This window comes from Theropithecus gelada, chromosome 13 (genome assembly GCF_003255815.1).
Source record: "Theropithecus gelada isolate Dixy chromosome 13, Tgel_1.0, whole genome shotgun sequence".
NCBI classification, from domain to species: domain Eukaryota; kingdom Metazoa; phylum Chordata; class Mammalia; order Primates; family Cercopithecidae; genus Theropithecus; species Theropithecus gelada.
In genome coordinates this window covers 6244814-6262176 of record NC_037681.1, presented here as the reverse complement: position 1 = coordinate 6262176, position 17363 = coordinate 6244814, and the positions used below count along the sequence as shown (strand labels likewise).

The 17363-nt window shown below is 44.5% G+C and overlaps 1 protein-coding gene across 1 annotated transcript in view; it reads left to right on the top strand.

The window, feature by feature from the left end:
• Positions 1–12715, top strand: part of BCL2L11 (BCL2 like 11) — a 43016-nt gene extending 30301 nt beyond the window's left edge. The window contains exon 4 of the mRNA XM_025354802.1: positions 10921–12715. Within this exon, the coding sequence (XP_025210587.1) occupies positions 10921–11019 (99 nt within the window). The 3' untranslated portion in view covers positions 11020–12715. The remainder of the gene's footprint in view (positions 1–10920) is intronic.
• Positions 12716–17363: the final 4648 nt, after the last annotated feature.

Sequence of the window (17363 nt, the reverse complement as noted above, 5' to 3'; positions counted from 1 at the left end):
AAAAAAAAAAAAAAAAAAAAAAAAAACAAACAAAAAATTAGCTGGGCGTGGTGGTGGGTGCCTGTAATCCCAGCTACTCGGGAGGCTGAGGCAGGAGAATCGCTTGAACCCAGGAGACGGAGGTTGCAGTGAACTGAGATTGCGCCATTGTAGTCCAGTGAAACTCCGTCTAAAAAAAAAAAAAATAGTTCAAAACACTGGATAATACTCTGGATAGTGACACAGTGATCTTCAAAGCCACAGACACCCGTCTTGATACTTGTTAGATTAAAAACAGTCCATTGTCTGGAATCACACTTAATGGTCCATTGTTAAATATTGGGGGCAGAAATCTGGGAAGGTAATGGGAGGCCGTTTTGGGAAATAATGAATTCAAATTACCTGCTGTCTTCACAAGGGAATTATCCTCTCTTGGCAAGCAGTGTACCTCACTGCGCTGCTTTCGGATGGATATTAACCTTTTAAATACTGACTGTCTTTATTTGCTTAATGCTATTACAATGCCTTGTCTAAAGTGTTAGTCTTTTATTGCCATGAGCCTTGCGAAGCCTGACAGGATATTTTCCCGTTTTTCCAGTTAGAGAAATAGAGGAAGTTGTCGTGTAGTTGTCATGTATTCAGTCCACTTAAGGGCAGTGGGGAAGCGTTTGAGACGGAGCTGTGGAGGCTGAATCCTTGAAGGAGGAGGTGAGAGAGGCACAGGTGAGCGCAAAGTCCCAGTGCATGTCCCCTCTTCTCTCCCGATGCAGTGTCATTCCCAGCTGACCCTGCCGGGCTGAACGGCCTGGCCCCTCTATTCAGTCGGAGTTTTACTACTACAGTGGATTTTGGTAACTTCATTTTGAAATAATTTCAGACTTACAAAAATGTTGCAAGAATGACACAAAGAACCACCCTTTTATATCTGCCCCATTTGTTTTCATGTTTTCCCACTTTGTACACGTGTACAGTTTATTTTAGAATAAACTACAGACATGATACTGCTTTTTCTACACTAAAAATACTTCAGTATGTATTTCCCAAAAATAAGAGTAATCCCTTGTGTAACCACAGTGTAATTATCAAAATTCACAAATAGTTTTACAGAACTGTTATCTGATCTGTGGACCTTATTCAAATGTTACCACTTGTCCCAACAGTGCCCTTCTCAGGAAAAAAAAAAAAAAAGAAAAAATGTATTTTCTGGCCCAAGAGCCAATGTAGGATCATGCATTGAATTCAAGTGTCTTACCTCTGGCTCCATTAGTTTGGAACCATCCTCTGTCTTTGTCTTTTATGACAGTGACATTTTTGAAGGATCAGGGCAGTTGTAATTTACAGACTCCCTGAATTTGATTTATCTGATATTTCTGCATGATGAGACTCACATTTTGCATTTCTGACAGGAGCACTCCAGAGGTGAGGTGTCCTTAGTGTGGCACAGCAGGAGGCACATGATGTCCATTTGTCCTGTTACTGATGAGGTTCACTTTGATCCAAGGTGGTGTCTTCCACTGTGAAGTTAGTACTTTTCCATTTGTAATATGACAGAGCTTGTAAAGGACGAAGAGCTTTCCTTTCTCTCTCATATAATTATTTAGTATACCAACTTGGATTCATGGATTCCTGTTTTATTCAATGGGCTACAATGCGTTACTCTCAATGTTTATTTTGATGCTCAGATTCTTAAAGATTTGGCAGGAGGCACCAGTAGTGCAGGCACAGGGAGAACCAGTTGTGGGACAAAGCCCAGGGGCTGTGAAGGTCATGGAGCTCTTAAAAGGCATTTGTTGCTGAATGAACTATGGCCAGAGGGCCACTGACGCTCACAGCTCTTCCTATGCAGGTCTGCTGTGCGGGGCGCTCTCTAAGACTCCAAGCTTTGAGACTCCTAGTGGAGAGTAGGGAGGCTGTTGGTAAAGGCTAGGTAGCACAGGGATATTAGTGGGCATGGAGGGAAGAGAGGTTCTCTGAGAAGCTAAATCTTTATTTTGGAATTTGTGAGAAAGTGAGCAGCTTGCCTTTACCTGAGTGGTGCAGTGTTTGTATTTCTGCAGCCTGCACCTTCTCTTCCTCGTGAGTGTGTCAGCCCAAGACAGCCAGACTGTTCTTCAGTAGCTGTTGCCAGTTTCTTTCATCACCCAAACTGTGTGAGTGCATGTGCCGGTTCATCTGCTGGACGCAGTGCCAGCAAGGATAGATTGCGATCCTCTGTAGATGTGGAACAGAGGTACTAGAAGGGTAGTGTCTACTTGGGTGGGAGTCTTGACCATGGGCCGGGGCTGCGATCCAAAGCCCTTAGAATGTAAAAATGCTTGCTCTTGGAATAACTGGAGCCGTTCTGCAACCAACATGCCTCCCTCTTTCCCCTCCACCACCCGTAATACTGAAGCTGGAGTTGTTTTCCTTCTGTGGCTTCTAGGTTCTTCGCAGTCAGGTTGTCCAGCTCAAGTCACTCCATGTGCAGGAACACTGCTCTTGGCTAACTGTGACCTGGGCATGTCCTGGTGGTGTGCTGCAGTGGACAGCAGCACATGAAGCTGCTCTCCAGATGAGGCCAGCAGTGAATGAAAACCCTTTCACTGTTTGATCACAAGAAATAGTGATCTTTTGTTTACACTGCCTACTTCCTACTCTGTCCAGGGCATGTGCAGACATGAATTGATTGAAGTGCACGTAGACCAAAATCTAGCCCTGAATCAGACAAAGTAGAGTTGAGAAGGTGGCTTGCAGACTGATTTTGATGGAAAGAATTTAATATGTTATTACATTAGCATTTTCCTATACTATATATGAATTTGAAATACTTATATGCTCTCCTTCTTGAGAAGTGAAATCCCCAGTGCTGTCTCATTCTTGTTTTTATAAATGGTAGTCATTCTTCTGTGAATAATGTACAAAGGCAAGGACTAAAGTTTAGCCTGCTTGTTGGTAATTGCACAAACTGAACACAAATCCAAATGTGTGGTCTCAGCGTACTTTGGAGGTCTTCATTAATTGAATGTTGGAGTTTAGTAAAAGAAGTTGCTTTCTGTTACTGGCTGTGAAAAGAATCATGGAAATCTGCACATCAGATATTAAGTTCAAATTAGACGTAACTCATACAATGATAGGTTGCCCAACACTTCACTCACATGAGTTTATGGAATGCCAGTTTTCATAACAAAAGCAGTCATGAGGAGCTTAGATAAGCTTAGATAAGCTCCTCATGTACCTGCCGTTGATCAGTGGCACAGTTTTCAGGTTCAGCAAGAGTTTTCCTTAGAGCTGGAAGAGGCAGCTCAGTGTTTGGGTTTAGGAGCCTTCCTTGCCTGTCTTAGACCACCCCATTTCCATCCCACAAGTACAATGGCCAGAGGTGATGAGCTCTTTGGTTCTTCCCTCAGACTTTTGGGAGCACATGTGGCTGGGATTGTGTGGACTATGGATTGCTGGTTTTCCAAACAAGCATGTTCTGTTACTTGTTGAAGCCAGAGTGTGATCTCGTAGGAAAACATGAAGCGTGGGGACTTTGGGGTCAGACCTAGAACCCTGGCTCTACCCTTAACCTTTAGGAGGCCCATTTCCTGGTCTATCCCTTAGGCATATAGTGAAGATTAAGTAAGAACTTTTAGAGATGGAGCTAGAAAATTCGTATTATCATCTATTATCATAATTCTGTTTCCTCTCACTTTGAACTGTAATTGAAACATTTTTCAGTGGGTCTTTGGCGTTTAGAAAGGGAGATGCCAGGAGCTCTGTTCACCTGTCTTATCTTTTAAATACTCTGGAACTGCTTTTTAAACGAGTTGTGTGGTTGACCCTACTGCACATGCTGTGTCTGGGTGTAGGCAAATGTGAGATGAGGCTGAGGCACTGGTGTGTGCTTAAATGGCTGGGTGGGCATTGGGCTAGAGGAGTTGTGCTTGTTTGCACCACGTGTGAGTGCTCATCTGTTTGGCAGGTCCTACACCTGCAGGGCTGCCTGGCTGCTCTGGATCAAGGCCATGAACACGTAACCATGAGGAAGGAGATGCAGGTGCCTAGAAGGGGACTTCAGGAGGTCTAACTGGGGTTTTGTTTTTTTTTAATCTCTTGAGGAGGAAATGAAGATGCACACAAACTAAGACTTGGCCCTGCTGCAGACGCTCAAAACTAATAAGCTTCTCGTATCATCCTTCACTAGACTTCTACCACCTGAAACAAAGTGGAGAGGTTTTAGTTGTGGTTAAACTATATTACATCTCACTTAGCTTTTTTCTGAGGCTGGAACATTTTGAAACAGTGTGTTTCTTCTCTGAATCTAATATTCCAACTACTGGTGCCTCACACAGATGTCAGAACAATCTGTGTCTTCTCTGTGGTTGGCCATAGAACAGTGACGACTTCCAAAGTGGCAGGCGGGAGTCATTCCCCACTTTAGCCAGCACCAGGTCTGGAGTCTGACAGGCTAGAGACCTACCAAGTGGAGGGCTGTGCTGCGCTGCCTGAAGAGCCTCAGTGCACAGCCTCACCCCAACATTCACTGGAGAAGAGATTTGTCTCACAAGAAGCCTTAACTATCATAATTTCTTTGAAATAGTGTGTCAAAAATAGGATAAAAGTTTGGCTTATGCAAATGTAGTTTTTATCTGACTTCTGAAGACCACATTGTCACCATAGCAAATCAGCTGCAGCACCCATAGCTTTGCAGCACTGGAGGAGAGTGCTCTACTGGTTTGGGGTGAAGGTACCATGCATCTGGGAGGGAACTTCCCAGTGCCCTTTCCCCAGCTGTGGTGACATCAAAGTGCAGTAGGCACAAGCTATGCAAATATCCCTGTTGCCTTGGTGATGAACAGAAAGTGGATTTGGTGTTGGGCAGTATTGTAGCAATCTCCTCTGACACCTGAAAACAGCATGCATGTGGAACCAGCACTGAAATACCAGCTCAGCTGCCGTTTGACTGTGGTGGTTGGTCTGAAAGTGGAGAGAGACCGGATCTTCCTGAAGAGCTCCACATGATGCTGACTATGTGCTGGGCCTTTTTCTCTCTGACCTCTGTGTCACTCGGTTGCCAGTTAAAATGCTGTTTAGACTGCTGGGTTATGAACGGGTAGTGGGGTGGTAGTTCTAACAGAACCAGGGGGGCGACTCCTAGTCCTCTGTCCCACCCTGCCACCTCAGTGTCCCTAAAGATGCCGTGACAGCCCCTGGGTATTCCCAGGCTCCTGGATGTCCATCCCAGGCCCTCTCTTCTGCAGCCTGTGGGGATCAGACACCAACCAGAGAGAGACTGCTTCCTCAGTTGCCTGAGCCTGGAACAGAGACTCCCTCTGTCCTTCCTGGTCTCACAGTCCAAAATTCAGCCTCCTATTATATATTATATATAATATATAATAATATATAGTGTATGTATAAATACTTATATATAAAAAATAACTTTCAGGACACCCTATACATTTAGTGTTGAAATTCTGAAAGAAACAAGTTTTTGAGTAAGTTAAATTCCTCTGCATCTCAGAGTTGTATAGGTATACCTTGTTTTTGAATGCCTCTTAGAATTAGGAATTGAGCTTGCTTTGATATGACGATGAAATTGTTTTTCCCTTGTTGCTTTGACTGCCAGGAAACTCTTAACTGTGGCTGTCTTACGGCACATCTCACCCCTGGTTCCCAGGATAACTCCTTGATGTCGTGTCTGATCTCAGCCTTTTTAAAAATTGTGTTATGCACATTTGTGCTTTTTTAATTTAAGTCTCCCCTTGAGCGATGCTATTTCTAGGTCAGTGATGTACTTACTGAGTCCTTTGGCCCAATGGGTGTCAACCGTGCCTTTGGAGTGTGGATGAGTGGGCTGTATTCTGAGCTGCATTGTGGGAATCATTTAGTGATTCTCAGTTCTCACTCCAGAACCTCTGTGACCTCAGCTTAGCCTGAAACAAGGCCCCCTTCAGGTCTGAGGAGCAACGGGCCCTTCCCAGCACAGGCACAGGCACAGGCACAGGCACAGGGCATGCAAAGAGGGAAGGTGCTGGCCTGAAAGCCCTCGTTTAACTTCTGTCCTGCTTCTGGCATTCCATCTTCATGTGGACCAAGAGTACCCGTCCTGTCCTGCCACTGTCTTGCACCACCCTTTGAGTCACTTGCTTGACCAACTCTGTAGTCACTGGCTGCAAAACAGCAGGGAATGCTCCCCTGGCACTCAGGGTTGTTGTGGGGACTGAAAAGCGTGGGCTAGGTTATTTCATTTGTGGTGGCCATGGCAATTCTTCCATCCCCAAGCTTGGGCACACGAAGTCCAAAGGCCTGGAGTGCCCTACACAGCTTTTCAAAGGATTGACTCCTCTCACTGTTGGGGAGTGAAGCTGAATCCAAAGCTGCGTTCTATAGATGTCTGGTGTTCAGCCTGACCAGTTCCCTGGAGCCAGGGCCTCTTTTCTTTTCCAAGCATCTGCTTCCCTGGACTGAGCAAGAGAGTGTTGTTCTGTGATTATTTTGGCATTAGAATGTCATTAAATTCCCTGACACTTGATTGGTCGTCTCAAGTGTAAATCAAAGATGCTCCTGCCCTGCACTCAATGTTCCTCGCTGCAGTGGCAGTGCCAGCCCCTGGCAAGGCAGCAGGAACCCCACGCTAGGGCATTCCTGTGGCTCAGCTCCTCCCCAGTTGCCACCCAGATGAGCTTGTGCCATCTGGTGTCATGGGGACGTGTGAAGAGCTATTTAGGAATTCCCTGTCGAATGCTCGACACCATCTCAAAGGGCATTGTTCATGTCTTCAGAGAAAGACTGCCTAAGTCTATGCTGAGGAAACTTGTAGAGACAGAATCCTATGCCTTTACACTTAGAGGGCACAGTCTATGGGGGAGCAATCCTGCAACTTGGCATGATTTTTCCTTCTGGCTTATGATAAATACTTATCCACTACTTAGATTATCTTTACTGAACTGCTGGCCCCTTCTGCCTTTTGGCCTTGCTGCTTCTGCCCAGCTTCTCTCTCCACCTGCACTGCCCATTCTCCTCTTGTCCTTCCAAGAAATTCTCCTCTTCCTTTGGGGCTCGATGTGGGGATTCACCCTCGTGCCTTCCTGCCCTGGCTCCCCGACTTCCTCTCTGGCCAGGTTTTTTCTCCCTCTCATCTTATTTGCCTCTGTATTGTCCTTACTTTATTATCTTGTTTACTATTTTGTGCTGGCGACACAGCTATTACCACCAGACCTAGTGGGTACACAGACACGTGCCTTGAAGTTGGGCCCCCACCTGATGCCAGTCAGCATCAAGGCCACTGGAGCCCCTTGCCCTGAGAGGAGCAGGGGCTGTCAGGAACTGGTTCCTGGCGGGACATACAAGGTTGTGAATGTTGAAGGAGTCATCTTCTGGACACATGGGATGGCCACAAAAGGCAGTTATCTCCAGGTAACCCAGTCCTCATATAGCTCTTGATTTAGACTATGAAGATTACAGTACCTAACTGGGTGGGGCCCTCCTCTTTGTGCACTTGTGATTGTGTGTATGTGTGTCTGGGTAGAGAAAGAGTGAGAGACGAGAGAACTGTAATATATGGTCACTTCAATTGTAACTTACTAGCCAATTTGGTCTTTAAAAATAATCTTCTTCACCCAAATGAGTTACTATATCTTCCTAAAGTATTTTTGCAATTTATACTAAAACAGAGTTATCCAACCCTGTAAGAAGGATTGTTTTCACTTAAAGGGTGACAGACTGAGAATTATGGATAAGCATCAGTGAAAGGGTGTATTAGTCAGTTAGGGCTGCTGTGCAGAGTTCCAGAGACTGGGTGGCTCACACAACAGGAATTTATTTTTCTCAGTTCTGGAGGCTGGAAGTCTGTGATCTTGGTGCAGACTTAGCCTCCAGACCTGTAGATGCCGTCATCCCGTGTCTTCACGTGGTCTACCCCAGTGGGTTTCTGTGTCCTGATTGTCTAAGAACACCTTGGATTAGAGCCCACCCCACAGTGACCTCATTTTAACTTAGTCACCTTATTGATGACCCTGTCTCCACTTACAGTCACAGTCTGAGGTCCGGGGGGTTAGAACTGCAACAGATGAATTGAGGGGACACAGTTTACAGTTCAGCCCATAAAGAGGAGGACACCCAGAAGTTTCAGGAGGGAGTGGAGCATCTTCCCTGTTTGTATTTATTTTAATAGTTTTTTTAAAAAACGCTTTTAATCAGGAAAGACAGTGTGTCTTTTTTATATTACCCAGTTTAGGAGTGGCAGAACTTAAATGCACTTGTGATACACAGATGTCGCTTCCACCTGATTAAGAATCACTATAGCAGACGCAGACTTACTGGACTCTAGGCAGGAGGCCAGCTCTGCAGACACAGCAGCTCTCAGGAAGACAGTCCAGGCATGGCTGCTGATGCTCCTTTATGGGTGTGTTTATTGTCTTAGCCCACATTAGATGCGAGGGACCACTCATACTGCAAGTGACAGCTCCTGGCTCAGTCATACTTGCTTTTAACTGGCAGCTCCCCAACAATACAGAGATTGTCATTTTTAGTCCTGACTTTCCAATTCCATTTTGGATATGCTACCCTGGCCAGAAGCCTCCGGGTGTGCCCTTACTTTGACCTTTCACCAGTGCATTCCATCTTAGGGGGCTTTCTCTAATCGCTTCAAACTCCCTCCTGACCCCTTACACCACCCCAAAACCAAAGGCCCTGGTTTAGGAGCTGAATTGTAGCAGCCGCTCCTCACGCATCTAGATCGCAGGGAGATTTCACTGGAGCTGGCTGAAGCTGTTGGCGCTTTGAGCAGCATTGAGCCGTCAGTCTTAGTTCTGCGTCTTCGCCCCACTGCAGCTTTTGGCCACTTGCCCCAGTTTAGTGTCACCAGGCCCTGACCATAAGCCACAGTAATTTTTATGGCTGCAGGTATTAAGAGGGCAGCCAGTCTGCAGAGGTAGGGGCTGCCCATCCTCCAGCTGTCTTTTGCAGTACGGGCATACGCTTCAAGCCAACAGCAGCTCCAGCCGACCGTGCCAGCTGTCAAATGCTTTCTGGGCTGGCACAGCTCTTTGAATCCGTGGTAATGGCTTCCTCTGTTGAATGTCGTCCAAAAGCAATTGCTTGTCAACTTAAAAGCGTGTGCCATGTTGTCATGCCCGCCGTCTGAGAGGGCAGGCATCCCCGCACCCTTGCAGACTGCGATGCTTTAGCATCTTCTCACGAGTCAGAGATTGGGTGTAACTTTTGCCAAAATTTCCTGCATTTTCCCCACCCTGTCCAGCATGTCTTTGAACACCCCATATCCTTTTACATTTGAGATGAAAGCGGAACTCTAAAAACTTGGAAAGATTCTCTCGTGAGGTGACTTCTACTTAAGCTTGGTCACAGCCTCCTGCTGTCCTCCAAGAGTGGACAGAAGATTTCTTCCCTTGGACGCTGCCAGTGCTGGAATATGAAACTTAGCAAGTGTCAGCAGTTGGAGTCTGCCCTTCACGTTGACACAGCCCCCTCATTGGTGTCCTGTTGACTGTGGACACCCAGTCAGCCCCATGTTCTGGCCACACCGAGCATGGCAGTGACACCAGGTTGGCACAAAACTTCCCTGCCTGAATTGATTACTTAGCCCATCATAGCATACAGTTTCTTCATTTTAGTAAGTTGTGGTTTTATTTTGAATAAGTTTCTTTCAACCTATTAATATTAGTCTACACTAAAATTAACCTTCCCCTAAATTATTCTCACACAGAGGCAGCAAAGTAATTTTGAAAGTTAAATCAAAACAAAGCAATCTTGTGTGTAAAACAGATAAAAATCACAGACTGTGGTTACAGAGTGCCTCTACAGGAATCGCTTACATAAAGCTGATTTCCTCCAATCTTGTTATGGAAGGAAAAGGGGAAATGCCCTGGCCTTATCACAATCCCATTCTGTCAAACAAGCGAGGCAGAGCTTGTGTAAACAGTGGAGCTGCAGCTGCAGCTGGTGTCTGTGGGGGCTGTTCGGGGTCTGAGGGGACAGTTGTCTCACCCTGATTCATGGCCGGTGGTTCCTGCGACGGTGTGTTGGAGGCATCCCCCACTCAGCGAGAAGGGGGTTTGTGGAGAGACAGTCACGTAGCCCAGTCTCGTGTGGATTCGTCATTAAGAAATGTCCAGGGCAGATTTCAGACTTGAACGGCGAACCAGGTTGGTAGCTCATGGCGTTGAGGTTGATGCGTTGTGTTGCCGCCGCCTTTGGCAACTTTGAATTTATACCTTGCACTTACCCACAAGATGGATTAGAACCTGAAAGTGGGCGCTGTGGAAGACCTGAGGACCCTGAAAGCATTGAATAAGCTGGTGATTTCCTTTTGAACAGTTCCTCAGCTTGTAACAAACATAGGCTGGTCACTGGCACAGAGGCTTTTTATGTTCTGGATTGCTCTTTCCTCCGCACACCGAGAGGGTAGGAGGATGGGGGTTGACAGTGCCTGTGTCTGTGACCATGGGCACCCCTATGGGTCACAGTGTTTATCGTAGCCAAGCAGCCAGAGGCACAATGGTGCATCACTGCACAACTTTGCTTAGCTTCTTAGGGCAGATTACTCCAAATCACTGGTTTCTCAAATAAATTACAGCTACCAGAAATTCACCCCTGAGGGAATCTGCAGCATATTTGAATGTCAATTAACTTGGGTGGTAAGATAGTTGCTTTACATCCTCTTTGAGTTTTTCAAACATTCTTTTGAGTGCTTTTTTTTTTTTTTTTTTTTTTTCTATTTTAAGGAGTAAATCATTGGTATGCCTGCCCTTTATGTAGGGATGTCTTCCCCTTTGCAGGGAAATGAAAACAAGTTTTCTTCACAGTCTCAGGGAGGAATCGTGCTTTGTGATACAGTGCTCGTGAAGAGGTGCCTTTCATAGTGTTTAAGCTGGGATTGGTTGTTCACTTAAATATGGGCTCCCTCCCCTCCCCACTCCCAAATTAGGGAGAAACTAAGAAGCTTTCCTTTTGTTGTTTCAGGTATTTTTGAATAATTACCAAGCAGCCGAAGACCACCCACAAATGGTTATCTTACGACTGTTGCGTTACATTGTCCGCCTGGTGTGGAGGATGCATTGACAGGTTCTTTGCGGAGCCGAGATACGTGCAGACATTTTGCTTGTTCGAACCAACAAGCCCCAGCACCGCGGTCTCCTGGTGCCATTATTATGCAGCCAGCGGTTCTCTGGTGGAGGGGCAGGTGACGTGTTCAGAAGACACCGAGCTGGATGGGAACTTGACCTTTCTGTTCATCACCACACAGCAGAATTTCTAATGGAAGTTTCTTGTGAATGTAAAGGAGGGAGCATTCTTTGCTTTTTAATGTACAAACCATGGTTTTTTGGAACAGGATTTTGTGTAAGAATGGTGTTTACATGCAGTGTGTTTTCCCCATCACCTTTAATAAGGTTTTTCAAAAAGGAAATAGAAACTTTTTAATCAATTGTGAATAATTTTTGTATTAAAATTTTAAGAACCTATGGCCTATTCTCAGAGGATTATGTAAACCCTGCAGTGGAAACTGAGCCAGCTAACTTAAAAAGCTGCCTTAGTTTATTTTTAGAGATTACAGAATTTTTAAACAGGGAGAGGTGTGATATACTCCCTCCCTTCCCTACTATTGCCTCTTTGACCTTTTAAAATTATTTTTATTAATACCAAAAGAGTTCTTTTGAAATGGAACTGATTAAAAGGGCAGAGGGTCTGTTGTCACCTGCATTGATATGCCAGTCCCATTTGTAAATATTTACGTACCTTTATAAATTCAGTTGCATCTGTGGCAAAATTTCAGACTATTTTTGCGTCTTTCCTCGTCACTTTTTGTGATGTACCTCCAGTCTGGACTCAGATGCATAGATTTGATCCAGTGTATTTTCATGATAAAGTGAAACTGAGTCAGAACAAGAGTTAATATCCGCCTGTATCTTGCACAGTTCGAGTGATCTGTTATTAACTGGGAAGCATTTGGTGTTGGTTTTCATTCCATTTTGATGAGTATGTTATTGGAAAGTATTCTGAAGAGGCAATAGCAGTAATAGCAACAGACCTAAGTGCTACGCCCCTTTGTGCTGCTGGCTTTTCTGGTTGCAGGCTTTCCCATGTTCACAGGATGCACTGTCAGCATCAGGTCCCAGAGGGCCACCGTGTCCATTACAGCAGAGTCCAGCTGCAGCAGCCAGCTCACGCCTTCATGGGAATGGGCACAGGCGTGGGACAGGGCTTCTGATATCCATTTGCTTGGCCTCCTGCATTTTAGTCCTCCTGCATTCAGTCCGCTGGCCCCACTCCTTTAAATTCACTTTGAAACATAGGCTTCATCCCACTTCCACCAGTACCATAGAAGAATTCTTCTGGGCGGAAGTCTGTGTTTTTCGTTCTTCCAGGACAGTTGGATATTGTCAGGCCACTCGTGCCCCCAGCCCTGTAGTGAGGGTGCTCTTTCTCTGTGCCTGCTCCTTGTGAGTGCAATGGAAGGAAACCACACACTGGTCAGTCCTTTCAGAGGCAGCAGACACCCAGGGAGACACAGGAAAGAGTCAGGTTAGGGAGCAGTGAAATTGAGGAGGGAAGACAATTTTGTGAACTCTGTAACTCTTAAAATTTTTGAAAACTCCAATCATTAAACAGCTTTTAAAAGAAATAAGTAAATCTTCAAATGAATCAGCAGTGCCAGCAACTAGTGTTTTGCCAGAATGTTCACATTATTTAAATTAGGTGGAAAAATCTAAACACTTGTATCTTCATAATTTAAAAAATATATATATACACATATACACACACACACACACACATATATATATGTATTGCATATTCACTTTTTCCTTTAGATGGAGATGATTTAATTCCAAATATTCTTTCTTTAAATAATTTCGTTTCCCCAAGAATCTCCTTGGGACTTTGACTTATTTTTAAAGCTGTGTTGGAGCTCAACTTGTTCCCTAGTGTGTCTCGAGCCCATTTGTAGGGTTACACAAAGCCCACGGTTATGAGCGGTGGTAGGATTGCAGCCGCGGGCCTGCTGGACACACACACACACACCAAAGATGTATTTGGTTCTGGGCGCCCCCTCCCAGGATCCCTGTACTCATGTGCCAGTCTCCTGACTAGAGCACTTTACTCTGTTTCCTCAGCTCTGCAGCCCCTGGGAGCACACACTGGGTGCAGCCCTGGGCCGGGCACCAGGGGCCCTGTCCTGCGCTGCCCAGGGGCTGTGTTCAACACACGAGCACGTTTCCCTCTGGCCTGGTGGCCTCCAGGCTGGATGTGGAAACAGTTCCTGAGGAAATTAGAGATTCTCTGAATTGTAGGAGTATTAAAGAACAGGCTGTTGGCACCAGAACTTAAAGCGATGACTGGATGTCTCTGTACTGTATGTATCTGGTTATCAAGATTCCTCTGCGGAAAGTATGCCTCCCGTGGGTATACGTTTTTACCTTTTTTAAAAAACGTTTTTGTAGAAAAAATAATTAAATCCCCTTTTTGGAAACTTAATGCAGGTTTTGTGCCTTGACAACCTCTCCCCATGTGAGGTTTGTAAAAAGTGTCCTGTGACTTAACACAGAAACACAATAAACACACACAAAATAGCTTCATGAGTGATTCTTCAGATGTCCTTCCCAGAAACCAGTTGATGAAGAATGTTGGGGGTGGGGGTTGTGGAGAAATCAAGTTTAAAATTCCTTCTGATTAAAAAATATAGTGGAATACAGTTGTCTGCCGTTCCCCTTCTTAATGTATATATTGTGAGTATTTATTAGATTAGTAGGTCATATTTTACTTATCAACTGAGCCAAATGTCTGTGTGCAATTGTGTTTCCTTTACCTTTCTTGTAAAATTTTGTACAGCATAAATGAGTAAAAAAATCACTGTTTTTCTAAACTGTTTCGGAATCAAGGATTGTAAATATTGTAGATTCTTTTTCTGTGTGATGTGTCCTACTGTTTCATAATGCTGTAACTTGTAGAAATATTGTATATTTATTTTCTGCTTATTTAATGTCTTAATTTCTGAAAAGTGTTAACATCCCTGTCTCCCACACCCCTGCCATTCCATGAAGTTACCTCCTGAGAGGTGTAGGGGGTGACTGGAGAGCTCATTGCAGACCACATGGTCCTCCAGGGTGGCTCTCCAGCTTTGGGTCCTGGTATTTCCAGTCAAGTGGGTTTCAATTCTTGGGCTTTGCCGCCCTTATGATGAAGTGTATGTTTGATGCCAGTGAGAAACTCAGTCTGGCAGGCTACAAAATTCTACTCCAAGAAATACCCAGCAACCTTCTGTTTGTTCCAAAGCAACTAGCTTCTCATGCAAGCAAATTTTGCTGACTCCAGGCTTTATCTTTAGGAAAACAAAAAAACCAAAGTATTAGCAGGTGGGAAAGATTTTTCTACTGAAAATGTATCCCTGACAACTCAGTGTTTAGAAAAAAGTTAAAATGTGCCACTTCCGGAGGTGCTGCATTGCAGTTGTTCAGGGCTAGGGCCGGGCGAGACCAGAGGGACGGGTGGGACAGGTGGCTCCTGCCTCAGGACCACCTCCGGCCACTAACCCCTTGTGGACAACTGTGAGTGGTTGGGTTTTCCCCCACCTGCTGTGCGACTTCCTGTGCTTGAGGCTGGACTAAATTGTCTTCAGGAGCTAATTTTAATTAACTGTACAGCCTTCCCCACGCCCCACCCATTTGGTCACCGCATTTGGTCAGTCTGCTTCTTCAGGTCGATGCCCTCCTGATTCTCCATCTCCTTCAGGGGAGGTTGGGGCCCCACTGGACTGGGTGTCAAGATGTGAAAGCTCGTGGAAGCTTTAAGGAGACTTCATGGTGGTTCCATGCAGGTGGTTCTGCCATCCCTGCTGATTAATCCTGGTTCCTGTGTGTGTCTACTCACATGTGGAGGGCCGGGGGAACGTGGGGTCTACTTTAAACAGCATTGTGTGTAAGAAGCATCCTCAAGCTCCCAGCTAAGTAACTTGACTACTTTTATTTGGGAATTTCGGACCATAGAAGCGCTCTCATGTTTTATGTTCAGATTCTGTGACCACTAGTTACTGTATCAGAACTCTTCAGGTACCCACTTATAAATAGCACTGATCTGTTTGTATACTGATCCATCACTAACCTGTTTTCTAGGACCCAGCATATGTAGCATTTGTATTGCAGTTTCCCTGGCTTACTTGTGTTTTGCACTGATGAATTTTGACAGGGTAATTGCCACTTTACTTGTGCAATACTGCTGTAAATAACTGCAGATTTTTAAAGAATCTTTTATGTTAATTTTATAAAAATAAAACTTACAACTAGTTTTGGTGAGCTGTTTGATTTGTTTGCACAAAATGTCAGAGAAACAGCTGAAATTATATATGAACATGCACACGCCCACACATCTGCTGTTACCAGTCATAAAATGTAGCCGTGTGTAGCTCATATATTTTTGCTTGAAGACGAGTCTGTTCAGTACGTTTAAAAGCAAACCAGTCTTTAAAGTTTTGATGTGGCTGGTGCGACTGCTAGCAAAGTATTCTGCCTGCACAGTCAGATATGACTCAGCACTTGGGTGGGGAATTGTGGGGGCAGGGAAGTGTACCAGGAGCCAACTCCTGATGAGTGATAGGGCAGGTGCCCTGCCATCTTACCCCATTCACCCCATAGTAGAAAGTGCTTGTCTGCAGCACCTGCTCAGAGTCCAAGGGGTCACCCAAACACGCCTAGACCCTGGGTGTGAAATGACCAGGAACCAGTAAGTTCCCAGCTCCTGTCATGCAGGGTGGTTGGGAATTGCCTTAGGAATGAGTGAAAGAAATTAAAGCCTGGTTTGGGGATACAGGTGATAAAATCCTAGTAAGTAAGTACTTAATTTGGCACTTTACCCTATAGTGCTGGGAAAGTGAAGGACAGACTCAGCTTTGTTTTAGACTAATAATCTGTTAATGCTTTCAATCAGGTGAGCAATACACGAATATGGTCTTGAATATTTATTTCAGATTGTATTTGTTTCACATCAAATTGTTCTGTCTTAATTTGCATTTTTCCGGACCCTTAATCTGCAGTGTGTGTGTGTGTGTGTGTATGTGTGTGTGTACTTACACAGCAATTTTGCTTTTCTGTAAGTGCCATAGCTCTGTATACGGTTCTGACTTAGCAATAGGTCACATATCTTTCCATAGTGACTCCACTTCATGCTAACTACCGCAGCAAGCGCTAGAGCACAGGCATAGAGTTTGCTCACGGGTATCCCGCTCTTGTGGTACAGGGAGGTGGAAGATCAGCCTCAACAGACCCTGGAAGACACTGTCAAAGTGGCAGCTCCACTTCACACGGCCCCCTGGCAGCACGTAAGAACACCCACCTACCCCCAGTGCTGTCAGACATGAGTGAGCTGGTGTCTGCCTGCTGGGTGAGGAGCAAGTGGTGCTCATTTGAATTTTTCTATCAGTGCAGTAGGATGATCTTTTCAGGCATTGGTGGCATTTGCCTGTTTTTCTAAAAGCTTTTGCTAATTTTGGGTTGAGTATTTTTTCTATTGATGATTAGCTCTTTATACATTCTGGACAAAAAAATCTCTTGTATGTTGGAAATACTTTTCCTTCAATCTGTTGCCTTTTTTCCCCAACCTTTTATCATGAAAACTTTCAAATATTCAGAAAAGTCAAAAGAGTTTTACAGAGAACACCCATGCACTCACTACCTAGCTTCTACCTTTACTTTTACTACTTTTGCATTATAATGTATTCATCTATTAATCCGGCTTATTTTTTGGTGCATTTCAAAGTAAGTTGTAGTCACCAGTACTCATCCCCAAATACTTCTGCATCATTTAGAGTTCATTAATTTTTTTATAATTTTTTCTCCAAAGATAAAATTCGCATAAAGTAAAACATACAAATCCTATGTGTGCATTTGCTAAATTTTGACCAAGGATACAGCTGTCTCTCAAATCCTTGTCAAGATAAAGAATACTACCGTAACTTCCAGAAAGTTATCTCCTTTCCAGGTAATCCCTCCTCTCCTGCCCCCATCGGTAACTTCTATTCTGAGGTTCTTTTCCATCATAAATTAGTTTTACCTCTTCCTGAACTTCATATTAATGGAACCATACAGTATATGGTCTTTTGTGTTGTGTCTGGTTTCTTTTGCTCAGAATATGAGATCCACGTTACAATTATCAGTAATTTCTTCCTTTTCATTACTGAGTCGTAGTCTATTGTGTGAACAAACCAAGCTTTTGTCTATTGTCTTATTAATGAACACCTGAGTTCTTACCAGTTTGGGGCTATGATGAATAAATCTGCTGTGAATACTCTCATACAAAGCACATGAGTCTTTTTCTGCGAACATATGTTTTTAGTCTGCTGCATGTTTTTTAATTGCTTGTGGTGTACTTTATGTACAAGTTGTCATCTTAGAAGTCAGATTGATCAATCTTGCTTA